Below are 27,894 nucleotides of genomic sequence, written 5' to 3' on the forward strand. Positions count from 1 at the left end.
TAATTGCAAACGAAGGCTGTACCAAATATTAGCATTGACTTTCTCAGGTGTTCAAATACTTATTTGCAGCTGTATCATACAAATAAATTGTTTAAAAATCATACATTGTGATTTCTGGATTATTTTTTTTAGATTATGTCTCTCACAGTGGACATGCACCTACGATGACAATTTCAGACCCCTCCATGATTTCTAAGTGGGAGAACTTGCAAAATAGCAGGGTGTTCAAATACTTATTTTCCTCACTGTATTTGACGCAGTAGCCCTTTTTTTGGTTTTGTTTAGTTTCGTTAAGTTTAGTTTCGTTTTGTTTTGAGACCTCACAATCTTCCTAATAGGCTTCATATAATCTTTTGCATTGTTATATTATTCCACACACTTATTGTTTTACACACTTTTTAATACAGCATACAATGCATAAATATATATTTATGAACCAAACAAACCAATCCAAAATGTGATATTATTATATCACAGCATCCATTATCATGTTTGTATATTCATAAACCTGTAAAACACAATTGAACTGCCCTGTATAATCCAGCTGGACACACAGAGCAAAGATTATTAGAGTCGCGTCACTTCCATTTGAGAACATGCAACTGTGTGCAGTAACGCATAGCCAGTCAGTAAGGCTAAATGAAGCATACAGACCTCCACACTGCATTGGCACAGTGCAGCCGCTGTTCACAGAGGGAATAACAGAGCTGTAAATCACTGCCAATCTCTTCCCAGCACTTCTCTCAGGTTTTTTTCCCCTCGTCCTCTCGTCATTCTCATTCTCTTTTCTCACTTTTTCCCCTCTGTGATTTTTTAGAGAAGAGCTCCTCCTCCAATAAGAATCCCTCGAAGGCCCCATTTGTGTCTTTGCCTGAGAAAGCCCCCGAAGACAAAATCAATACGCACTATGGAGTGGTCATCCATGACAGAGGTACACCTTCTATGATGAATAAATCACAAATTATTAATTTGACAGAGTAAAATCAAACAATTCAAATACTTTGGCAATGGCTGTAATTGAGAGTGCATGTTATAAATATTTATTATAATGTCTATGCATGTATGGGTTATGAAGATTTGTGTCTTTTTGAATGAGAGTGAGTTTCTTTGATTGAACATTAATTTAGCCTTATCTTTTTTTTTTTACACTAACCCCCTCTCTTCCCTATGACCTTCTCTCTTTCTCAATTTGCCTCTTTCTGTCTATGGCCCAGAGCCCGTTCAGTAAGTACATGCTCCACTCTGGCATGTGGTTTGTCTATGTTGTGTGTTTCTGTTTATTTTACTTTAGCTGCTCTTTTTCTCTGTGTGTGTGTTTGATCCTTTTCACATGATTGATGGTCAACTGTTTCCACTTCACAGGAAACATGGCCATTTTTCATGTTCAGTCTAGTAACTCGAATAATCATGTTTATGGTTTCAGATTTACTTAGCCTTGTTTTGTCTTGCAGTTCCTGAGGCCCCAGATAGGCCAACCATCTCTATGGCATCCGAGAATTCAGTTTACGTCACATGGATCCCACGGGCCAATGGTGGTTCTCCAATCACAGCTTTTCGCGTAGAGTACAGGAAGGGCCGCAGTGTGGATTGGATCATAGCCGATGACAACATCTCACCTCTCAAGCTGTCTGTGGAAATACGCAACTTAGAAGCAGGTAGATTTGCACACACCTTGTATTAAACTCAAACAGTGGCATGCCTGCATCTAAAACGAAGTTTCTAAAGCTAACCATAACATATTAAATCAAAAGATAATAGATCTTTATCCTCAATAATAATGTTTTAGTTAGATTAGCTAGATTTAGCAAGATTCAATTGGCCCAAATGTGCTTATAGTATTAGAGTTTATTTCAAAACAAAGACAATATACTGCATGCATACTGTGCATTCATTTAACATAAAATGTATTAATGTTTTATCACAGACACTGAAATTGGACACATAAAATGCACCATCACTGAACTACTTTTAATCTGACTGAGAACAATCTTACTTTTCTTCTTAGCTGTAGTTTTCCTCTTGACAACATTTTTTTCCAGGCTATTTTACCACTGTGTATTTCATTAGCCATATGAGATTGCAACACATACTCGAAGGCTTTCGAACTTTAAGTAGCCCAAAGTAGCCCATTCATGTTCAAATACATTATGCACACATCAGATTTTCTTTTTAAAGGTTGTTTAAATGTGTACAATAATATTCTTTTTTATGTTTTGTTAAATGATGATTTTTATTCCACATTACATTTATTTTTTTCGGCCAACTTTTTTTTTTGTTTGTTTTTTGGATTAAACCTGTTCTGTTTAAGAGACTACTGAAACACGTTAATAATTATCTAAACTTAATAATTGATGTATGGTATGTTTGTGGTTTCCACTGCTGTAGCTTATTCAAATTACAAGTCATTCAGCCCAATCAGTTGCTGGATATTCTTCATGGGCCCCTGCATCATTCCAAGGCACAGTTGATGATTATTCGAAGTAGGTATTTTAAATGTGTTTCACATTTTTATTCCCAGGTTCCACGTACCGTTTCCGCGTCATTGCCATGAACATCTATGGTGAGAGTCCTCACAGTGCCACCTCCAGGCCATACCAGATAGCGATGACAAGTTCACCTGTGTCCAACCGACCCGTGGCTGGTCCTCACATCTCTTCTACTGATGCTGTCAGTGACAGTCAGATCATGGTGCGATGGACTGTGAGTAATACATTGGCATGAACAAATAGTATTCCACACACTTTTCATGTACTTGAGTTTAATATTAAATAAGCAAGTTTTTTATTTGTGGGTACAGTGCAATTGGTGTCTTAGTTTCTTTATGGTATCATTTTTATAGAACCAGCTGTACTGTTTTCCAACCTGGCATGTCTTGGCACAGAAAGCTTAAAACTATGGTTGACATGAGTTCATTATAATGGCTGTAAAACTGCTCAGTACAAGAGAATAGTTTGGCTAATTCTATAAAATTTTACCTTAACTTTGAGTGGACTTATTATATATTAGTATTCTTGACTTTGGAATTGTATGAAATAGTTTGAAAACACTCATCCAGATCACTTTAAATTATTTAGACTGTATTGACAGTGAACACAAATGACAACGGCAAACGGCAAAAACTGATTATTTTTGTTCTCAAAAGGAATCACTGAAACTTTTTTTTAAAGTCCTGATTTAACAGCATAGTAGTTCCTGGTCATGCAAGTCTCTACTGGTATGAAACAATATATTTAAGAACAGACTTTTCATTTTTTTCCAAATGCCATTAGGTATACATGAGACATTTTCTTATTATCCATCATTTTCAAAAAAGGTTTGTTTTAATAATACTGGACTTCTTTAACAGGGTGTGGGTATTTTTGCCAAACAAAGTTAAGTGCTATGTCAAAAGAGCAGAGGAAAATGATGGCTATTTATAGATTCTTGGCAGTGGGAGAGTATGTGTTCTGTTTTATGAAAATGAAGGATAAAACTAATTAACCAAGAATGCAAGTTTGATTCTGGGTCTTGAATGCGAGTTTCTCTGTGCATATTTGATCATCTTTGTGAATATTAGTTTCTTCAGGCTCAGTTTGCTAGTGTTTGGCAGAGTGAACTTGGATATTTCAGTGTTTTGGTAACTAGTGTGTCTGTCTTTCTGGTTCTCTTCCATAGTACACTACATCCAGTAACAACAACACTCCCATCCAGGGCTTCTACATCTACTATCGGCCTACGGACAGTGACAATGATGGTGATTATAAGAGGGATGTGATTGAAGGTATGAAAGATTCATGCTTCGTGCTGCTCATTTTTCTTACACTCAGCTATTTTCTAATGTTTATCCAGTACATCAGCTATTCCATTCTTCATGCTGATTCATGCTCCATGTGGATCGATTACCTTTTGATTTCTTTCAAGTTGCATTGTGTTCCATGTTCCATGCTAAATTGGGTGTGGCCTTGATGTGGAAGTTAAGGCACAGATATTGTGTGTGTGTGTGTGTGTGTGTGTGTGTGTGTGTGTGTGTGTGTGTGTGTGTGTGTGTGCGTGTGTGTGTGCAAAGGAAATGAATATCCCTGTAAATGTCTGCTTATTGACATGCAGTGAACCTGTAGCATGGTGTAATGAGCCAGGCTAAAAATGTGTTTTAAATAAGTGTCTGCCTCTAATGGGCCCAAACTGAAACACTACACTCAAGACAGTGAGAGGGGCCTTTCACAGCTGGAAGAATGCTAACAATGATTCAGACCCTTTTTTCGTATTTCTCTCTGGCCTGAGAACTGTCGTTCTGTTTTATAACTGACAGGCTGGCGAAAATATACTTTTAGTCAGATAATTCAGTCACACAGGGCACCAACCTCAACGGCTATTCATGCTTTTTGTGTACTGTTGTATGTTGTTTGTGTATGTCTGTAGGTTATATCTAATTCCAAGCTTTGGCTGTATGCTCGTGGAACTCTGTCCCACAAGCTTTGATTAAAGAGCTGACTCAGAGTGGCTGTATGTGTTCATCTCTGAGATCAGAGTGTGTGCACAGTGCTGTGGGTATACTGAAGCCAAGCCAGAGCAAACATTAAGTTGCCTTATAAGGACTCTGTCTGGAATAAAGCATGTGTCTGAAGTATTATGGGACTAGGGAGAAAGAGGGAGAAAAAGAAAGAGTGGAAATGGCGAGAAAGAGACATACAAAGGGAGGGCACTGTAGGGAGACAGCCATGTATAATTATGTCACAGTAACCTGGCTCTTTTTCATTTACGCTCCTGCAGGTATCAAGCGCTGGCACATGATTGGTCAGCTCCAACCTGAGACATCCTATGACATCAAGATGCAGTGCTACAATGATGCTGGAGAGAGTGATTATAGTAACGTGATGATATGTGAAACTAAAGGTGAGAGAAAAAAGGAAATGAAAGGGGGAGAGAGTAGAGAGCATACGTTTATGGGAATGCAATACTTGAACAGACTAAAGGAGGCTATAAAAGCCACTGCTGTAATTACAGACCTGAACACAGCAATGGATTATTAGAGTCCGGGACAATGGGACACATTGTGATTCATCTCCCTTACGTCATGTTTTAATAACTGTTATTAATACGGGCCTGGGGAAATCAAAACAAGACCCAATGCTGCAACGGCCTGTTATTAGCACAAAGCTTAAACCTGTAAAGAGCTTGCTGCACAGTTTTGTTTAGTAGATGCTTGTTTGTTTTCTTTCATCTTCCATTTTATTTTACAGCTGTGAATGTATAAAGAAATGCACGAATATACACAGTATATGACAATGTCATGTTTATGGGAATGTCTAATACATTCACTTTAAGTGGAACAATAGTACACCTGCACCTTAATGCAATTATGCAATCATGTAGCAGCTGCATTTAAAAGCAGAAAATCAAAAAGGTGTAGCAGTTAGTGTTCACATCAAACATCTGGATTTGAAAAAATGTAACCTTTGTGACTTTGATCTTGGCATGGTTGTTGTTGCCAGACAAGCTTGTATCTTATTCTTCTCTCTCTCTCTGTTTTGATCTGTACAGCACGCCAGCTGCCAGGTGTTCCCAGTCAGAGGCCCATCACTCCACCAGTTGTGTACCCACCCAGTTCAAATTATTCAGCAGGTGGTGTCTTGTACCTGATTGTGGGCTGCATATTAGGTGTCATGGTGCTTATCCTTCTCATCTTTATTATCATGTGTTTGTGGAGAAACCGTCAGCAACACAGCATGCACAGTGAGTTCCAAATCCAGGCCTATGGAGTGATCCACTACCATGTTTTTTTTTACAGCATCAACACGCACTGTGAAGCTCTGAATGGGGTTGAGTAACAGAGTAAATACTTTGGGCTGTGCATGTTAAAGTAGTAGCCCACATATCCCATAGATAGAAATAGGTTTGCAAACAAGTAATGTGTTTTTCAGGGGCCTGAATATTTATAATTATAAATTAGTTTAGATTCTCTCTCTCTATCTTTCTTTTACCTTCTGTTGTTCTCTACAGAGTACAACCCTCCTGGTTACCTGTACCAGCCTGCTGAGATGAATGGTCATATTATGGAGTACACAACACTATCTGGCTCCAGCCAGCTCAATGGCAACCTGCATGGCAGTCATGGGAACAGTGGGTCTGTCATGCCTCAGGGTTGCCATCACCTCCACCATAAATTCCCGAATGGTCAGACACTGCTAAATGGCTCAGGTCCTGTCTACAGTCTGGGACATTCCCACACCCATGACACATCTCTGCCCCACAGCACTGTGGACTTTGAGCATACACACCCTCACCATTTGCACAGTGTAAGTAGAATGGCGACACCCTGTCTGTCGTTAACCAATGTATAAATTTTATGGCTCTTTAATGATTGTACACATTATTTCATCTGAATTAAATATAAAAGGCTTTCGAGAAGGATTTGTAAAGGTCTAGCTACAATACCCATTATAGCATTTTAGATATGTCCATTGTTTGAGCATTAATGATTAGTTTTAATTATTTGAAATAATATAAAGCATTTTTTGGTGCTTAAACATTGTAAACATGTGAAAGTGTTTGGTTAAAAATAACTGAATTAATGAATAACACCGAACTATAGCAATTTTTCCCATATGTTGTGATGTGACGTAACATCAAAGTGAAGTTTTCTAACTATTTGTGTTTCTGTTGTGGCAGCGAGGAAGCATGTACACATCTGTAACCCAGACGGACTCTTCTGACTGCATGAACTGCCAGAACTTCTGTAACAACAACAGGTGAGAGAAAAACAGCTAGAGAGAAAGGGCTCTTTCTGTCTACATTCCAGTCATCTGGGTCTCAAGAGTTCTGTCTGGTCCAGACATGCACACGCACACTGTGGCATACGTCCATCAGTGTGGCTTGTTTATCTGTTCTAGTGTGTGTAGCACAAACAGTTTATTCGGCATGCAGCCATGCAACTCTTAATGGCAGCACTGTTTACTTCTCAGCTTCCCACAAGTCAGTGGGGAGTGCCGGAGTGAATGGAATTGATAAGAGCAGAAGTCATTCAGAGTTTGCTGTGTGTGTGCATGTGTGATTTTGTTTATTTACAACAGTTTTGTGTGTGTGTTGCTGAGTGTATATTTATATTTTTGGGTTTAAACACTTGCATGTATTACTGTGTGTATGAGAAAGAAGGTGAATACAGATTTATCATTTAGCATACAGGCCTTGTGTTTGATAAAAATACATATAGGGGCTGAGTCAGACTGGAGGCTGATAGGATTAAGGAAATGATTTTTACAGGACTTGTATAAAAACATTCCGCAGATTATGACACGACAGTTTGCTGTGAACTTTGACTCCCTGATAGTTGAACAGTCTGGATGATTAAAATAAACCTCACATGCATCTTTATGTTTATGACCAGGTGTTACACAAAAGCCAATGGCAATTTCTCAGGTGGCCTAAAGCACCACCTGGTACCTTTCCAACCTGATGGTCTCGAGATGGTGCCTTTAAACCATGGCTCACACCTGCACCATAGTAAAGACAGCCCAGTACAACAGGGTACTTGCGAGAGGGTGGATGTGATCAGAGAACAGATGCAAGTGAACTCAGACTCGACATCATCCCAGAGTTTTGAGAGTGGAACCGAAATGCCAGGCACCAACTACAGCAGAGGTGGGTCAGAAGCACAAAAGTAGTGTTCCTGGTCATAACACTCTCTCTCTCTCTCTCTCTCTCTCTCTCTCTCTCTCTCTCTCTCTCTTTCTCTCTCATATATATATATATATATATATATATATATATATATATATATATATATATATATATATATATATATATATATATACATACACACATACACACTGGAGATCAAAATTAGAGAACAATTTATAAACAATTGAACAATTCTGAAATAATGTCATCTTCACTCCTCAACAGTTGAAGGAGTTTTTGTCCTGTCTATACCATGCTACCAGAACACCTTTTCCACAAAATAACTAAGGCATTTCCAAAAAAACATTATTTTGCAAAAAAAACACACTGATCAATTCCCGTGGGCTCCTGCAGGACCACCTGCAGGAGGGACCGTAAGGGACCGGTGCTGAGAGGATTGGGCAGCAGTCGAAGGCGGGGGCCTTGACAGCCCGATCCCTGGACACGGAGAAGTGTCTGAGGAATCTGCTTAGACTGCTGCCCCCGCGACCCGAATTACGGATAAGCGGGAGAAGAAGAAATGAAATGAAACACACTGATCAAAATTAGAGACCAACAATGACTGTAGCATGGAAAAAGATTACAAAAAAATTTTCTGAAGGTTAAAACAGTCAGCAATTAGTAGGAAGTGTACAGGCCTCTGCTCTGAATGACTTCAGCACATCTGCGGCCACAGGACAGCACTAGTCTCTCACACTGCTCTGGTGTGATTTTGGTCCACTCTTCTTCCAGTCTCCTCCACAGTTCTGTGACTGTAGTGGGTTTCTTGGCCATAACTTTGTCGCTAAGGATTTTCCAGAGGTTCTCTATTGGGTTGAGATCAGGACTCTGGGCAGGCCATGTCATTATTTCAATGTTTTCAGTTTCAAGGAACTGCTTTACCCGTTTTGCTGTGTGACATGGAGCGTTGTCCTGCATGAACACTGTGGGCTGATTGGGTGATGAACACAGGGAAGGAACCATATGTTGTTAAAGAAGGTTCTGATAAATATTTGCATTCACTCTGCCATGTAGCTGTATAAGAGGCCCAACTCCTGCTGCAGAAAACATGCCCCAAACCATGACACTTCCTCCTCCACTTTTCACTGACTTCTTTACACACTTTGGGTTCAGTCTTTTTCTAGTTTGTCGCCGAACATAATGTTTCCCATCGGACCCAAATAAATTAAACTTGCTTTTATCACTGAAGTGAACTTTGGACCAGTTCTCCTCTGTCCACACAACATGCTCCTTAGCAAAACTTAGTCTAGCCTTTTGATTCTTTCTGCTAACGAGAGGTTTGGTCACTGCAGAGTGGGCTTTCAGTCCAAATGCTCTTAAACGTCGAGACACTGTATGACGAGACAGATCCTTACCCTGTTTAGCGCTGAACTGGTGAGCAATTCCAGCTGCAATGTGGAAACGATTGCCCATTGAGATCCTCCACAGTATCCTGTCCTCTCTTGTATTTGTCTTCCGTGGACGACCAGCCTTCTTGGCGGACTTGAATGAGTTTGTGATGTAAAGATTCAATAGTCTTGAAATCACAGATTTGGAACGACCAATTTGTCTTGCTATGGCTGATAGAGTCATCCCTTCGGCCTTCATCTGGACAACCTGCTGCCGGAGGCTTTCAGTCACTTTAGAACGGCCCACCATCTTGCAGAGTCAGTGAAACTGGAAGGTAGGCTGCCAGTTAAATACGGGTTGACAGATAATTAAGGAAATTATCACCAGGTGCCAGATTAACACCAATAACTGGGAGGTATCTGAAAGTGTTCTCTAATTTTGATCAGTGTGTTTTCTGCAGAATAATGTTTTTTTTAAAATGCCTTAGTTATTTTGTGGAAAAGGTGTTCTGGACACATGGTATAGACAGGACAAAAACTCCTTCAACTGTTGAGCAGTTAAGATGACATTAATTCAGATTTGTTCAATTGTTTATAAATTGTTCTCTAATTTTTATCTCCAGTGTGTATGTATATATATATATATATATATATATATATATATATATATATATATATATACACACACACACACACAAACACAATTCAAAAAAGTTTGAACACTGTACAAATTGTGAAAAAAAAAGAAATGCAATAATTTACAAATCTCATAAACTTATATTTTATTCTCAATAGATTGTAAATAACATATCAAATGTTGAAAGTGAGACATTTTAAAATGTCTTACCAAATATTGGCTCATTTTGGATTTCATGAGAGCTACACATTCCAAAAAAGTTGGGACAGGTAGCAATAAGAGGCCGGAAAAGTAAAATGTACATATACGAAACAGCTGGAGGACCAATTTGCAACTTAATAGGTCAATTGGAAACATGATTGGGTATAAAAATAGCCTCTCAGAGTCAAGATGGGCAGAGGATTACCAATTCCCCTAATGCGACGGCGAAAAATAGTGGAGCAATATCAGAAAGCAGTTTCTTTGAGAAAAATTGCAAAGATTTTGAAGTTATCATCATCTACAGTGCATAATATCATCCAAAGATTCTGAGAATCTGGAACAATCTCTGTGCGTAAGGGTCAAGGCCGGAAAACCATACTGGATGCCTGTAATCTTCAGGCCCTTAGACGGCACTGCATCACATACAGGAATGCTACTGTATTGAAAATCACAACATGGGCTCAGGAATACTTCCAGAAAACATTGTCGGTGAACACCATCCACCATGCTATTCGCCGTTGCTGGCTAAAACTCTATAGGTCAAAAAAGAAGCCATATCTAAACATGATCCAGAAGCGCAGGCGTTTTCTCTGGGCCAAGGCTCATTTAAAATGAACTGTGGCAAAGTGGAAAACTGATCTATGGTCAGACGAATCAAAATTTGAAATTCTTTTTGGAAAACTGGAACGCCATGTCATCCGGACTAAAGAGGATAAGGACAAGCCAAGTTGTTATCAGCGCTCAGTTCAGAAGCCTGCATCTCTGATGGTATGGGGTTGCATGAGTGCATGTGGCATGGGCAGCTTACACATCTGGAAAGGCACCATCAATGCTGAAAGGTATATCCAAGTTCTAAAACAACATATGCTCCCAACCAGACGTCGTCTCTTTCAGGGAAGACCTTGCATTTTCCAACATGACGATGCCAGACCACATCCTGCATCAATTACAACATCATGGCTGCGTTGAAGAAGGATCTGGGTACTGAAATGGCCAGCTTGCAGTCCAGATCTTTCACCATAGAAAACATTTGATAAAGACATCATAAAGAGGAAGATGCGACAAAGAAGACCTAAGACATTTGCGCAACTAGAAGCCTGTATTAGACAAGAATGGGACAAAATTCCTATTCCTAAACTTGAGCAACTTGTCTCCTCAGTCCCCAGACGTTTGCAGACTGTTATAAAAAAGAAGAGGGGATGCCACACAGTGGTAAACATGGCCTTGTCCCAACTTTTTTGAGATGTGTTGATGCCATTAAATTTAAAATCAACTTATTTTTTTCCCTTAAAATGATACATTTTCGCAGTTTAAACATTTGATGTCATCTGTGTTGTATTCTGAATAAAATATTGAAATTTTAAACTTTCACATCATTGCATTCTGTTTTTATTCACAATCGGGTTTGTATATATGGTTACCTATTCTACCTATGTTTTGAGCTACATTAAATTGCCAAATGTTTGTGGACACTTTAACATCATACCTGTTGATATTATTGAACATCTTGCAGATTTAGGCCCCTTTACTCTTCTAATAATCTAATCTAATAATCTTGGAAAGGCTTTCCACGGGATTTGGAACAGGTCTGTGTGCCAATTTAGCCACAAGATCATAGTGAGGTCAGGCACTGATGTCAGGTGAGGATGTCTGGCATGCAGTCATTTTGGTTCCAAAGGTGGGGTTGAGGTCAGGGTTCTCTGCAGACCGTTCAAATTCTTCCATTTTCCAAATCTTCTTGGAGCTAGCTTTGTGTACACAGGGGTATTTTCACGCTGGAACATGTTTTGGCCTCTTAGTTCTTTTTTGCAATGCAACAGCAAAAAAAATAGTGCAATTGTGTGCCTATACAATTGTGTGCAATCAATAAATTATTTGTTTAGGGTATGATGGTCAGGTGTCCGCATATATATAGCGCTATACTGTGTAGAGATATTTTAGATTATTTGATAGGCTTGCTGCCTTTGACACAGACTAAGCATAGATTTCTTTTTTTTTTTGTAGCACTAATTGACTATATCTGTTGTTTATGGTCATACAGATTCAATACAGTGTTTGAACTCAGACGAGCCATTGATGTGTTTGGAGAGGCTGGACCTATCTAATTTGGACTGTAAAGAGAAACCCACCTGGATTTCCACTGCAAGTCTAAATGGGGACCTTATTCACCCAACAGCACATGAGATCTGAACTTTCTCTCTCACACAAACACACACATACACACAAACATACCTTTTCACGTATTCACTTCCTAAACATGCATAACGACACAAGAACTGCAGACAATGAAGAAACATGAAAATGTATTCAGAGAAAAAATATGCCAGCACTGTAATGCTCAGACTTTACCTGAAGGACACTATATTGACCTACTGTGCTGGATGTGAATGAGGGAGCAATGGAGGGAAAAGTAGGCACAGAAGAATGGATTTTGGAAGTGCTGTCCCTCTTTTTCATCTGTGCGAAGGACTTTAAAAAAAAAAAAAAAAGGAAAATATGGTTTTCCTTTAGATGGCTTATTTATTTTTTGTATTAGTAAAATATTATTTCGTATGAATGTATCTGTTTTAAGAAAAAAAGTTAGTCTTTTATATTATTTATGCTTTTTGGATGAAATACTTTTTTATTTTTTTCATTTTTAGTTTTCCCACATTCCACACAGTGTGGAGTTCAACCATTGTATGTGTAAAGTTGTGTAATAATATAAAAAAGATATGGTAGAGAGTGTATCCTGCTTCTCTTTGTGTGTGTGTGTGTGTGTGTGTGTGTGTGTGTGTGTGTGTGTGTGTGTGTGTGTGTGTGTGTGTGTGTGTACTTTTTAGTCATCTTGAAGGAGTGAGATAAGCCTCCTCAGATTTATAACTGAAGAACATTTTCTTAATCACTAATTCTTAAGTATATTTTAGAGGAATTTAACTTGATATACAGACAGCTAATATTGTGTTTATTATTGCTTTATTGCACCTGTTGCTTTCAAATCTATTATCATAAACAAGAAGTATTACGAAAGGTAAGTTTATGGAGCGTTTTTTTTTTTTGGAGGAAACTGGAGCATTCATTAGGAATATGTATACTGCTATATTTCCACGTTCCTGTAATGAAGCCCACACTGATATTATATGAAAGCTGAGCAGACTCAAAATCAAATTGGACACTGGTCACCACTTACTAGCGACTTGTGTGTTGGTAAAATATTACGAGTTTTTGTGATAAAATGTTGTACATTTTAACTGTTCTGAAGAGACTGAAAAATTATTTAGCATGTAAGCTTTGTAGATTTTGAAATATGTTTCTGCAAAACACTACTTCATCTCATAAAGAGCTTTATAAATGCTAGCTGCAGGGCCACATAGTGGGGTTTATTACCTATCTGCATATCTGACTACCATTGGCCAGTTGATTTGCATTCTTACAGCTTAAAAACACCCCTGATGATCACTTCCTTCTACTATATTTGGTTTTAGAGAAAAAGCCTGAGGTAGTAAGCTTGCAACTGCCACTTTGTGGTCATGTGTAATTTCTGCCAAGTCCCTCTAAGGTGATTTCTGGCTTGAGGTTACACCGTCCGGATTGTAGAGGAACTTCTGTTGAAGAACAGGAGCCAGGATCCAAAAAGGCAAGCAAGTTCACAACAGTAGTTCAAAGTCATGTGTTTCTACAGATGTGTTTATTTCGTAAGCTGCATGCTCATGCCATTGTCTACTTCTTTTATACAGATCTTATAAATGAATTAATCATAAAATAATTGTTGTGGCTGGATGGTGAGTAATCATTATTTGTTTATGGTTAGAAATTTGACTGCTGAAAGCATTACTTCTCGCTTGGGATTAATGTTTGTGTAAATGGGCTCAAAGAGATGAACAAAAAACTAACAATACACGGGAAGGAAGGCCAAAGTAGAATTAGGCACTTGTGATGAAGTATGACTGATTTTGAGTTTGAGAGAAGAGTGAAGATGGGACACAAACAGGATGCTTGTGATAATGGTTTAGATGAATTATACACAGGGGCAGCTCATATCAATGGACAAGCAGGGGAAATTCAGCATATGGTTTAGTTTTCAGTAGCAACATAAAGTTATTAATAAATAACAAATTATTTAAAGAGGATTATTTTGTTTTTTGTAAAATGGAGTAGATTACCATCACCACTTGTGGTTGTAAGAAAAACAGAATATGATTACATGGCGATTAACTATAACAAGCCCAGCACTTTAGCTAATCATTGAAAGTTGTGTCATGTAATTACACAGTGACATACCCTGTACATTTAATTTCCACACTGGGTGACATATTCTATTGGATTTCAGTTATGCCAGATGTCCAGAATACATCATTAGTGGTCGCTTTAAGGCGCAGTCTGGGGTGTATTAAACATGAGCAAGTGGATTATTTATTCTGACATTCTTTTTCCCCAAAAGTGTACTTGGAGGACATACTAAAGCTATATAGACAGACTGGACAATAGTTAATCAAAATACAAAGCATATGAAAGGACAGAAACTTGAGTTGTAAAGCCAGTGGAGCATTGTGGAAACACAAAAAGAAGTAAATAAATCAGTGATGCCGGTACCTCTTTGCCTGGGAGTGTGCTATTTTTGTTATCATTGAGACCTTGAGATATTTTGTACTGGTCAACCACAATATTTCAATTGTCAGCTGCATATATTAAATTGTATGGTACTCATCCCCTCCCATCATCACCAGCTGACACTGATTATATGGCTTATCTTTTTCAATAAGACATTTTTTGCTTCTCTGCCTCAATCAGTCTCTCAACTCTGTTTAACTCTCTCCTGGCCTGAGCACCCATCTCTTATTAAGGGCATCATGGGAACAAGTGTACCCATTGTCAATCCCCCAAATTCTTTTCTTGCTTTTTGACAGGACCTGTTAGCACCCTCTCCTGTTTTCCTCTTGCCCACCATTCTTCTGCAAGCTCTATAAGAATGCTCTAATATAGTCTATGTGAACAGCTTGATTTGAATCAGCTTTTCAAACTGTTTATCTATAATAAGTCATTCTACCACATGTATCCTTTCAATGTTGGCCCCAGTCCAAAGCTGTATTATTTTCTACAGCCAAAAGAAAATCCGCAGTTTTTGTTCTCTGTATAAAAGGCAGAAGTAGCAGACAGATGATAAAGAATAAGTTTATGTTTTCTGGTTTTGTCATTATTTGATGAGCATACACTGTATAATTGAGAAAGTGTGTAATTTTTTCCATAGAACCTTTAACAGCATAAAGATTCTTTGTGCAGGACATATGTAACTTGGCAGCTCTGCCATTCTTTCACTTTTGTCAGATTTATAAATCATAATTAGACAAAAGATGAAAAGCTTATGACATGTCCTAACAGGCCAGGTGCAACAAATTTGCAGTTCTGAATTTCTGTGTCTTTGTATGTTGGCATTAGGTTCTCAGGTTTCCTCTCACCTTCGAAAAAACATGTGGGTTGGTGGACTGGTGTACATTTTGCCCCTAGTTCTAAATAGGAAGAATAGTGTCCCATATATTGTGATATATGTGTGTATATTTCTTTTGTATATATTTGTATGTATGTATTTGTGGACACTGTTACAAAGAAGGTTTACAGAAATCTGAAAAAAAAAAACGTTTTACTTCAAATGATCCTTAGCCAAGCCAGAAGCAACAGCAGCAGGGAAAATCTCCCTAAGAAGCAACACGCGGAAAAAAATCCTTGAGAGGAAACAGACTCCAAAGGGAACCCATCATCTTCTGGGAGACACTGGATAGTGTGAATATAAATCATTCCACTTTTATAACTGTATACTATAATGTCAAGCAGAGCTAAGTGTGTTAAAAGGAACTTGAGTATGAGCATCATTAGAATAATATTCAATAATGGAGACTTGAGTGTAAACTGTTATTAGCAATTGCTGCCTTAAGGCTATCCACGAAAGAACATATTCCAGAACATCAAATTTAATTTTGGACACAAATCTAAATTTTACTTCACAGCATAGAGCAAGGAGCTTATGCTTTCCTGAAACAGCTGTAGTAAGTTTCACATAAATGGAAATTGACAGTATTGGATCGACAAGTAAACTAATGCTGAGGAGAATGGTGAAGAAATGGTGAAAAGAGAGCAGTTCGAATGTTTTTGAAACACAGGGCTTATTGGTGAAGTTTCTCAATCAACTGTTAAAAACCACTTTAAAAACAATCTATTTAAAGTGCTGCAAGAAATAATCCTTTCATGAGACAAGATCTCAAAGAAACACTGCTGAACTTTACCAACTTTTTGGCCATTCAAATCACAGCAATGTTTTGGCAAGAAACAGTGATTTCACTCAAGGAAACGTATCAGATACCTATTTTTAAAATGGTGGCAAAAACTATGCATGTGTTATTCTTGATTAACTATCACTTAAACTACACTTCCCAGACCAACAGACATTGACACCATTAACTACAATCACCAGAACAGCACTGCAAAGTCATGATCACGGTCACCCATGTTCACAAACTTGTTTCCAATTAGTCACAGCCTTTATGCAAAAACTCATTGCAGCCATCTGTAATGATCAGTTTGCTTACACATAAACCTACCAAGCCATTCAGTTTGTCACTCATAGCTCTGTTTATTATCTTGTTTCGCTCTTTGTTTTTTGGGTTTGCCCTCAGAGTTTTGTTTGTCCCTCATCTGACTTCAAGCCTGTCTTAGTTTATTATTTCTCTTCATATCTTGGATCTATTGCCAGTGTTTTACCAAAATCTCTAAACTGCATTTGCATGTGACTTCAACTTTGTTGGCATTTATTCAGCAGGATCAAAATGACAAAATGCAGCCCAATGGAAGCAGGAAAGTAGTGTCAACAACATCTGGATGAGCTGAATGGTAAGATAAACATGCTCACAAACCTTCCCTTCTTCCGCTTTTTTTGACACTAAGGCTGGTTTTAGTCTTCAGATCACGTCTCTCATGTCCTAATTAATAATCCAGATAGAAAGCCTTATTTTTATTTTTTATTTTTTGCAGTGCTCACTATCTATCGGTCCAAGAGAGTGTCACCAACCAGTGAAAAAAAATCATAATTCCTCAGACATGCATACATTTATTTTGTCATGCACAACAACATGACAGGTTAAACAAACAAAGACCAATTAATTAACAAATTCTTAATGCCACTGTGCCATTAATCCTTGGTTGAGCGATGGTTGATCTCACATTTCTTACCAAAGCCCTTCTCACTAATTGCTCAGTTTAGTCAGAAGGCTTGCTATACGAAGAGTCCTAGTTGTGACAAACTTCTTCTATTTAAATATTAAATTGTTCACAAAACCTTACATTTTGTTTAGCTTTATTAAGATCTTTGTCTCGACACAGTCCTGTCTCTGTGCTCTGCAAGCAGTTTCTTTGAATTTATGGCTTGACTTTTGTTCTGATATGCATTTTCAGCTCATAGAACATATATATACAGATGTGTGCCTATTAATTAGGTCAAATTGATTACATTTTCCTCAGGTAGACTGCAATCAAAGTGTAGAACCATCCCAAAGATAATTCTGAAAAATATATTTAACTAGTGTTTAATGGTAAAGGACTCTTTTAAAAATCTTTATTTAAGATTTTTTGCTTTGTCGTTATAGGGTATGGAGTGTCGATTGAAATAATTTTTTTATGAAGCTGGAGCATAACAAAATGTGTAAATACTCTCTAAAAGCACTGTATCTTGTAAATAGCAAACACAAATATTCACTTATCAGTAGTATATGGTAAACGTTGGTTTGTAGGAAGTAGCAGTATTTATGGTTAATACTTTTTCTCTCGGGTTTGGGTTAGCCAAGTAGTAAAGTAAGAGTTTTTAAAGCCTGGGTTGCTTCTGAAGCTTTAGTCAGTATTTTTTAAAGAAAAAAAGTAAATTACGAGGCAAACATTGTCTTGCCACAGGTTTATTTTGTTGTTTGTTGTGGTCTGACCTAGATCATAACAGACACCGACCAATAAAGGCAAAATATAACACGTTTCCTCCTCAGAGAACGCAATGCGATCACTCCCATCCAAAAACTCCTGTATTGCTGGCAACAGATGACTATGGTATCTACAAGGTTAAATTGTTTAATGCCCTGGTGACACACTACCTTTATATATAATTTTCTAATATAATTTATATGTATAATATGTCTACTAATATATTTGTATATATAATATTATACATAAAGGGGAGACAATGTTAAAAAGTTGACACACAGTTATACACACTTTGCAAACATCTATTAGTGAAACATCAGAGTAAAAGAGCTAGCATATGATAAATAATGACATATTGCTGGTTGCTTTTTTTTTCCACATTTTAAATAGGCATGTGAAATTCCTCACACACTTCCTGACCCCTTGGCTGTGTTTTGCTGACCTTGAAGACTTAAATGAGTATAGTAGAATGTTACTCGTGGCCCTTTATCTGTGTCATAAAGAGCCTGGCATGTGTAAATCCCTTCTGCTTCAGCTTGTATCTGCATTATCTGAAGACTAGATGTGTTGACAGCCAGAAAGGGGTCACCCAGAGTGTTGGCCAGTGGAAGGGTTTTGGGTCCAAGGCCATAGTTGTAGGCAAGGGCCTCACTGCTATCAAACTCTGTTTTTGAGAATACCCAAATAAAGAGAGTTGGCATGGAGGACCCACATTTCAGTGACACAGTTGTGTTTATCACAGCCTTTGCTTGTTGTCTGATGTAGTCGATGTGGTCCGGGTCAGGGATCTCCAAGCCTAATGAGCCATTTCCATGTTCATGTGGATCACGTGTTAAAAAAGGAAAGACAGGTTGAAAGTTTGTCAGCAGCATGGAAATCAAAGTGCTATCTCCTAGACTGAGAAATCTACTACAATTAAAAGTTGAAATTGCTATTGTTTGATGTCAGTTAACTAAGATCAAAGATATTTTCCTTGCTTTAATGATATGTTGAAAGTATTTAAGCATCATTATCATTAACTAGTTCCTTTTAGAGCTTAATCTTTGATGCTTTAAACGTATAAATAGTTACGTTTTAGGCTAAATTAAATGAGAAAATAGCTTTCTTTAAAAATATATCTCAACTTAATGAAGCATTCTCTGGTCAACAAAGATAGAATACGGATAGAGCATTCTGTTCCAGCAGAACATCTGAGGTTCGCCTGTTGCCATGTCACTAAATGTAAAATGTATTCGACTCTATGTCAATAATAAAACAGGCCATGATACATCACAGTTCGTTCCTTACCGTGTGTCAGAACTAGCAGTGTGCAAAAAAGCAGAGCTCTTTCCAGGTGAATCCCCATAGTGCCACAAACCACGGGAAATAGTAATAGCAGATCTTCAGACAACAGATGCTTGGAGAATAGCTGAAGATCAGTCTACATATACCACTCAAAACACCTGCAGCTATGCTTATTCTCTCTCTCTCTCTCTCTCTCTCTCTCTCTCTCTCTCTCTCTCTCTCTCTCTCTCTGTGTGTGTGTGTGTGTGTGTGTGTGTGTGTGTGTGTGTGTGTGTGTGTGTGTGTGTGTGTGTGTGTGTGTGTGTGTGTAGAGTGTCAGGATTATCATGCATTATTTAAAGAGGGACAGTCTACTGAAATTTCATCTGGCTATAACAAACCTGAAAGCAAATTAGCTTCTATATACACAAACATTATTGACGCCACATTATTTACCCACTGAAGTTTTTCCATATTCTTGTCAACCTCAAATTTGGCTAAAAAGTCAATTTGTGACTGGTTTCCCAGTCAAAGAGAATAATACTTGTTTTTTGTTTTTTTGGGTTTTTTTTTTACAATTCACTAACTCAATAGTTAGGGTGCAGTGCAAAGTAAATAAAAGATTAATTTCTTTCCAGAAATTCACCCCGATTGAGCCAAGCACAGGGATTGAGAATTTACTCAATCATGCTGACTGGGCATATAGATAAGATGGGATCACAGGTGGTGTTAATTATGTTAATCATGTAACTATTGACTTGTGTATAATTATAACTAGAACAGGCGTAATGTATCAGACATCATTAGTCTTTAGAGTATTATTAAATAGTACTATTAAGCTCTTTCATGGGCATAAATACAAAGTGTACACACAATCATCTGTATTTCAAAAGAGGACCATGCAAATAACAGATAATGCAGTGTCTTGTAATGTGATGGGAGCTGACGCAAGTGACAATATTTTTATTGTGCCAACCTAGAACTTTAACACTTTAATCAAAACACGAAATAACAATAAAAAAATAAACCTGTGTATATGCAAAACCAAAAGCATGAAACAAGAAGCATGAAAACACAAACATTAGACAAACAGTTCTGTGAAAGGTGAGAAGTGCTAATGACAGACAATGGGATTGTGGTAAGTGATCACAGACATGAAACCAAGTGATCTGAGGGTGCATCAGATGCTTGGAAATGAAGTCTCTGTCCATAACTCTGAAAGAGCACTCAGGTGGGCAAGTAGGTGGACTGATGACCGCAGGAGGGTAAATAGGTGGAGCAATGTCCTCCAATAGGCAATGGGAGGAGGTGAAGTGACATCCTTAGACGTACAGAAAGGTACAGCGATATTCTTACTCAGAAAGGAATCCTCGGGTGATGTCCTCAGGTGTTCAGGGAAGCAGAGTAAACTCCTCAGCTGGATCAGGAAGCAACATCCTTAGCTGGGAAGAGAGGCTTAGTTATGTCCTTTACAGTGGAGGGAGCTTTGGAGATCATTACAAGATCGGATCGCCTGCAAAAAACTCCATGAATGGCCCTAGAGAGAGAAGGTTGCATGATGTGGAGATGGTGAAGCAGAAGGTGGATAGGATTAGTAAGGAGGAAGTGAGAGCAGCGATTAAGAGGATGAAGAGTGGAAAGTCAGTAGAACCAGATGACATACCGGTAGAAGCATGGAGATGTTTAGGAGAGATGGCAGTGGCGTTTTTAACAAGATTGTTTAACAAAATTTTAGAAGGTGAGAAGATGCCTGGGGAATCTAGAAGGAGTATGCTGGTACCGATCTTTAAGAATAAGGGAGATGTGCAGACCTGCAGTCATTACAGGGGAATAAAGTCACAAATCAGTCACACCGAAAAGTTATGGAAAAGAGTAGTGAAAGCCAGGCTGAGAGATGAGGTGACCATGTGTGACAGTGTGACAGCAGTGAAGTGTGCAGTAGGAACGACTTCAAGGACAGTTCAAGGTGGAGGTTGGATTGCATCAAGGATCGGCTCTGAGCCCTTTCCTGTTTGCAGTTGACGGACGAGGTCAGACAGGAGTCTCCATGGACTATGATTTTTGCGATTGATATTGTGATTTGTGGTGAAAGTAGGAAGCAGGTTGAGAAGAGCCTGGAGAGGTGGAGGTATGTGCTGGAGAGAAGGGGAATGAAAGTCAGTAGGAGTAAGACAGAGTACGTGTGTGTGAATGAGAGGGAGGGCAGTGGAGTGGTGTGGTTGCAGGGAGAAGAGGTGGAGAAGGTGGAGGAGTTCAGGTACCTGGGGTCAACAGTGATTGAAGTAATGGAGAGTGTGTTAGAGAAGTGAAGATAAGAGTGCAGGCAGGGTGGAGTGGGTGCTGAAGAGTGACAGCAGGAGTGATTTGTGATAGAAGGGTATCTGTGAGAGTGAAAAGGAAAGTTTATAGGACTGTGGTGAGACCTGTGATGTTGTATGGTTTAGAGACAGTGGCATTGAGTAAAAGACAGAAAGTGGAGCTGGAGGTAGCAGAGCTTAAGATGTTGAGATTTTCATTGGGAGTGACGACGATAGACAGGATTAGAAACGAGGTTATTAGAGGGACAGTGCATGTAGAACAATTTGGGGACAAAGTAAGAGAGGCCCGAATGAGATGGTTTGGAAATGTGCATAGGAGGAACATGGGGTATATTGGTAGGAGAATGCTGAGGATGGAGCCACCAGGAAGGAGGAAAAGAGGAAGGCCAAGGAGGAGGTTTATGGATGTGGTGAGGGAAGACATGCAGGTTGTTGGTTTGAAAGAAGCAGATGTAGAGGACAGAGTAATATGAAGACGGATGATCCACTGTGGGGACCCCTATATTTCAAGTACCCATCCCATTTGACACAGGATCCTCCTGGAATCAAATAATTATGGTACGAGAAAATTTGTCACAAATTTTCATATACACACAGACATGGGTTTTCACAGTGGAGGGAAAACAACAAATAAAATCAAACCAGTTTCACAAAAAAATAGCAAAACTAAATCAGTGTTTAGTGGCAGAAAATGAAATGTATGCTCTGAATGAGATTTGCATGGAGTTGCGCATCAAACATAGGGTTTAACCTTTAGGGACAAACTTATAGGTAGCAATTCATGAATTTATAATCGGTGTATTCCCATAAAGCTGTTAATTATAAAAAACACTATACAAATAAAAACAATTAATTAAATTCAACTTATCAAATAGAAATAACTGTATCAAATAAAGAACACATTGTAGAACACATTATATACACATTGTATATTCACAGTTATAAAAAGTCTTCCACGTCTTCGCTTATAAAACACAAAAGGCTGTTGAGACAAGATAAAGTCCTATCCTTTAATCAATACAAGGTTTTTTTTCAGTTTGATTCAAAACAACATGTGGCAGATTATATCCATATTTGACCAGGATAAAATCCCAAACTACTTTTACCTCATACTTTCCCTTATATGGACTTAAATTGATAATGGACTTTAAATTGCTGAATATGTTGGTAGTTAGGCTATATAGCTAAGCTTACTAAGTTACTAGCCAACTTTTGCTGACATTCTCAAAACTTTGGACATGAGGTTATTACATATATTTATTTTACATAAATATCAACTTTTATTTTAATATAATAAATAAATGTGATTTTTTGCATTAAAACAGGGTCAACATATCATATGATTCTGGATCTTGGAACACTAGGTTACAGGCCGAAATTTACTCATGTTAGGATGCCAGTCTAGTATTTTTATACACACATGCATTGACACATTTAACACACCATCCCACTTACCCACTTACCTTCATGATTTTCTTTTGGATGGTGGGAGAAAATCTGCACATATAAAACCTCAAGCTCAGGATTAAACCCAGGCTCTTTATACAGATTAAATAATATATTAATTATAACTAATATAATATAGCAATACTATTAGTTAACATTTTAATTATTTAACTTTATTGTTTTTTTCTCAATCAAAAGTCTTTTAAGGTACAATGACTCAAAGGCCAATTCAGTAAAAGTATCTTCACCATGCCCATACACAGCCTTAATTGTAGCCACTGCCGATATTGTAAGTGTACCTCTCAGGCTATGGAGGAACTGCTGCGTATTCAGCGATCTCCCCTGACACTACAGGAGTGCAGTGGTGAGTGAAGTTGGGCAACAGATGTAACTTCAAGGCCCAGAAGGAAAAGGAAGACTAGCTCCTCAGAGGCACATTCACAGGAAGAACAGTAACCAGCAAAGGGTTCGGCTGCTTAACCCTGCAAAAATGAGAGAATGGGTGCAGAAGACATGGACCAAATGCAGGAGCTGTTAGGAGCAATGCACCCTTGCAGTGAAGTGGAGATTGTACAGCTAACATGCAGGTATATCTGTTCTAACACCCATACCTGAATATTGAGAAGGACTTGTTTGATTACCTACATAACCAATTACTTGGTGAGACTAAGGATTAACTGTAATTAATTCAGTAACAAAAATAATTGGCAAAAAATGTAAACACATTATAATAGAAACACATATTAAAATTCACATATTACATCATTCCAGAAAAAAAACAACCATATGACACACGTGGCATATCTAAAATGCTTGTTCCTCAATCGGTTGTTTGTATTATTTCTTAAATTCGTTCACTGATCTTAAGTTATTTATTCACTCATCTTCATTACACATTATACTGGTTAGAGGCACAGTGGATCTGAAACCACTACCAGGGAATACACCATAAATGTGTTACCAGTGTATCACAAGGCTCTATGCACACACTCAGTTATAGTTTAACACACCAGTCCATTTACTGCAATGTGTTTGGAAAGGAGGAAACCAGAAAGCCTGAAGGAAACCCACACATACAAACAAGTGAAACTCTTTATGGCAAATGAGATTTTAATCACTTTTTCTCTGTGCAATAAAATGACAAAAAATACCACTAGTGTTATAGTAAACAGGCTGTAAATAGTGTTTTAATTGTAGGCTGGTGGTATCTTAAGTTTGTAATCTAGTGAACCAGTGTTGATTTTTTTATTGCTAGAGACTCAAAGCACTTTTGTAGGTCCCCTGGTGGTCTAGTGGTTAAGATGCAGCGCTCTCACCGCTGCGACCCGGGTTCGATTCCCGGTCAGGGAACCATCCCCAGCCACTCTCAGTGCCGGTCCCAAGCCCGGATAAATTGGGAAAGGTTGCGTTAGGAAGGGCATCCAGCGTAAAACATATGCCAAATCAAAAACGTGCGGAGGATCCGCTGTGGCGACCCCTAACAGGAGAAGCCGAAAGAAACTATACTCAAAGCACTTTTGTATGTCTCTCTGTATAAGGGCATCTGTTAAATGCTAGATGTAAATGTAAATACAGATAACATTTACATCTTACATTTAACATCTATTCAACAAAACTGTTTCAGACTTTTAGAACGCACTTTCAGTAACAGTTTTACCCTGGTCAGGATCATAGCGAACCCAAAGCATATTCTGGGAGCACTAGGCATGAGCCAGGAATGGAGGGGTTTTGGGAAGGAACTGAAGAACCCAGATGCAACATCTCAAAAAAAAAATTGTGATGGGGAAACTAAAGTCTAGAATTTGTTTTATTAAAATTAAACAGTTGGAGAAACATTTTGCAACTAAGGCTGCACTGCATTTAAAACAGTCATGATTTTGTAACGGAAATCACTTTATGGGCTCATTAACACCTCTAGAAATCCATCTCTGATGGTATGGGAGTGTATTAGTGCCTGTGGAATGAGCAGTTTGCACATTTGGAAAGGTCCCATCAATGATGAATGGTATATAAAGGTTTTTGAGCAATAAATGCTTTCATCCAGAAAATTAAATTTTCAGTGAAGGCCTTGCATATTTGAACAAAAACAATTCTAACTGCATACTGCATCTATTACAATAACATGAATTTGTAGTAGAAGAGTCTAGATGCTGATTTAGCTGCCTGCAGTCTAAACCTTTAATCATTTGAAAACATTAGGTGCAATAAGAAATTAAAAAATACAACAAAAAAAAACAAAAACAAATGACTGTTGAGCAACTAGACTCTTGTATCAGACAAATATGGGACAACCTTCCTTTCCTAAAAACTTCAACTGGTCTCCTCAATTCCCAGGTGTATAATGTGACCTGAGACCTATAACAGCCATCAAATTTTAAATGAGCTTTTTTTTCTCCTTAAAATTGTATATATTCATTTGATACATTTGCTATGTTTTTTGTTTAATTATTAATAGAATATCGATGTATGAGATTTACAAATCATTAACCCAGCCATTAGGGGGGCACAAGCCAGTGCACTCTTAGTGCTGGTCCCAAGCCCGGGTAAATGGGGAGGGTTGAGTTAGGAAGGGCATCCAGCGTAAAACATGTGCCAAATCAAATATGCGGATCACAAATGAGAATTTCATACCGGATCGGTCGAGGCCCGGGTTAACAACGACCGCCACAGGTATCGTTAGCCGACAGGGTACCGGTGGAAATTGGGCTACTGTTGGGCGAAGGAGGAGAAGGAGAGGAGGAAGATGTCTACAGAGACGGTAGGAAAAGGAGCAGTGTAGGAGAGTAGAGGTTCGGGTTGGTACTATGACGGGTAAAGGGAGAGAGGTAGCTGATATGATGGAGAGGAGAAAGGTAGATATGCTGTGTGTTCAGGAGACCAAGTGGAAAGGGAGTAAGGCCAGGAACATTGGAGGTGGGTTTAAACTGTTTTATCATGGTGTGGATGGGAAGAGAAATGGTGTAGGGGTGATTCTGAAGGAATACAGAGTACAGTAAGAGTGTAGTGGAGGTGAAGAGAGTTTCTGATAGGGTGATGATCATGAAGGTGGAAGTTGAAGTGATGATGATAAATGTCATCAGTGCCTATGCTCCACAAGTTGGCTGTGAGATGGAGGAGAAGGAAAGATTCTGGAGTGAATTAGATGAAGTGGTAGATGGTGTACCTAGGAAAGAACGATTGGTGATTGGGGCAGACTTTAATGGGCATGTAGGTGAAGGGAACAGAGGTGATGAGGAGGTGATGGGTAGGTATGGTTTTAAGGAGAGGAATGTGGAAGGGCAGATGGTGGTAGATTTTGCTAAAAGGATGGAAATGGCAGTGGTGAACACCTATTTTAAGAAGAAGGAGGATCATAGGGTGAAGTATAAGAGTTGAAGAAGGTGCACACAGGTGGACTATGTGCTATGCAGGAGATGCAACCTGAAGGAGATTGGAGACTGTACGGTGTTGGCGGGGGACAGTGTAGCTAGACAGCATCGGATGGTGGTCTGTAGGATGGTTTTGGAGGCGAAGAAGAAGAGGAGGAAAGTAAGGATTGAAAGAAGAATAAGATGGTGGAAACTGAAGGAGGAAGAGTGTAGTGTGAGGTTCAGGGAGGAGGTCAGACAGGGGCTTGGTGGTGGTGAAGAGGTACCGGATGATTGGGCAACTACTGCAGGAGTGATGAGGGAGGCAGCTAGAAAAGTACTTGGTGTGACATCTGGAAATAGAAAGCAAGACAAGGAGACATGGTGGTAAAATAAGAAAGTGCAGGAGAGCATTAGGGGAAAGAGGTTGGCAAAACAGAAGTGGAATCGACAGAGTGATGAAAAAAGTAGGCAGGAGTACAAGGAGATGCGGCAGCAGGTAAAAAGGGATGTGGCGAAAGCCAAGGAAAAGGCATATGAGGAGCTGTATAAGAGGTTGGACACTAAGGAAGGAGAAAAGGATTTATACCGATTGGCCAGGCAGAGGGACCGAGCTGGGAAGGATGTACTGCAAGTTAGAGCAATAAAGGATGGAGAGGGAAATGTCTTGACTAGTGAGGAGAGTGTGTTGAGAAGGTGGAGGGAGTATTTTGAGCAGCTGATGAATGAGGAAAATCAGAGAAAAAGAAGGTTGGAGGATGTGGAGTTGGTGAAGCAGGATGTAGATAGGATTAGTAAGGAGGAAGTGAGAGCAGCGATTAAGAGGATGAAGAATGGAAAGTCGGTTGGACCAGATCACATACCGGTAGAAGCGTGGAGATGTTTAGGAGAGATGGCAGTGGAGTTTTTAACCAGATTGTTTAACAGGATTCTGGAAGGGGAGAGGATGCCTGAGGAATGGAGAAGGAGTGTGCTGGTACCGATCTTTAAGCATAAGGGAGATGTGCAGACCTGCAGTAACTACAGGGGAATTAAGTTGATCAGTCACACCATGTAGTTATGGGAAAGAGTAGTGGAAGCCAGGCTGAGAGAATAGGTGACCATCTGTGAGCAACAGTATGGTTTCATGCCGAGGAAGAGCACCACAGATGCCTTATTTGCTTTGAGGATGTTGATGGAGAAGTATAGAGAAGGACAGAAGGAATTGCATTGTGTATTTGTGGATTTAGAGAAAGCGTACGACAAAGTGCCAAGACAGGAGTTGTGGTATTGTATGAGGAAGTCAGGTGTGTCAGAGAAGTATGTGAGGGTGGTGCAGAACATGTATGAGGACAGTGTGACGGCAGTGAAGTGTGCAGTAGGTACAACAGACTGGTTCAGGGTGAAGGTTGGACTGCATCAAGGATCGGCCCTGAGCCCTTTCCTGTTTGCAGTGGTGATGGACAGGTTGACGGACGAGGTCAGACAGGAGTCTCCATGGACTATGATGTTTGCAGATGATATTGTGATTTGTGGAGAGAGTAGAGAGCAGGTTGAGAAGAGCCTGGAGAGGTGGAGATATGCGCTGGAGAGAAGGGGAATGAAAGTCAGTAGGAGTAAGATAGAGTACGTGTGTGTGAATGAGAGGGAGGGCAGTGGAGTGATGCGGTTGCAGGGAGAAGAGGTGGAGAAGGTGGAGGAGTTCAGGTACCTGGGGTCAACAGTGCAAAGTAATGGAGAGTGTGTTAGAGAAGTAAAGAAAAGAGTGCAGGCAGGGTGGAGTG

General features: G+C 39.0%; 1 protein-coding gene and 1 long non-coding RNA gene across 5 annotated transcripts in view; one reads left to right on the forward strand and one right to left on the reverse strand.

The window, feature by feature from the left end:
• Positions 1-12,544, forward strand: part of cdon (cell adhesion associated, oncogene regulated) — a 41,191-nt gene extending 28,647 nt beyond the window's left edge. For 3 of the 4 annotated variants that reach the window (XM_083552623.1, XM_083552624.1, XM_083552625.1), the window contains exons 10-19: positions 818-931; positions 1,452-1,655; positions 2,519-2,700; positions 3,655-3,760; positions 4,750-4,872; positions 5,521-5,712; positions 5,980-6,275; positions 6,649-6,728; positions 7,364-7,617; positions 11,864-12,544. In XM_083552623.1, the coding sequence (XP_083408749.1) occupies positions 818-931; positions 1,452-1,655; positions 2,519-2,700; positions 3,655-3,760; positions 4,750-4,872; positions 5,521-5,712; positions 5,980-6,275; positions 6,649-6,728; positions 7,364-7,617; positions 11,864-12,012 (1,700 nt within the window). In that variant the 3' untranslated portion in view covers positions 12,013-12,544. Of the gene's footprint in view, positions 1-817; positions 932-1,451; positions 1,656-2,518; positions 2,701-3,654; positions 3,761-4,749; positions 4,873-5,520; positions 5,713-5,979; positions 6,315-6,399; positions 6,729-7,363; positions 7,618-11,863 lie in introns of all 4 variants that reach the window. The other variant, XR_014535432.1, reaches the window with a different exon arrangement.
• A 5,178-nt stretch (positions 12,545-17,722) lies between these two features.
• Positions 17,723-19,352, reverse strand: LOC310732355. The gene is made up of 2 exons (XR_014535455.1): positions 19,045-19,352; positions 17,723-18,553 (listed from the first exon to the last, which is right to left on the reverse strand). It is a non-coding gene; the product is annotated as an uncharacterized lncRNA (long non-coding RNA).
• Between the last annotated feature and the right edge of the window lie 8,542 nt (positions 19,353-27,894).

This window comes from Silurus aristotelis (assembly GCF_946808225.1).
Source record: "Silurus aristotelis genome assembly, chromosome: 10".
NCBI classification, from domain to species: domain Eukaryota; kingdom Metazoa; phylum Chordata; class Actinopteri; order Siluriformes; family Siluridae; genus Silurus; species Silurus aristotelis.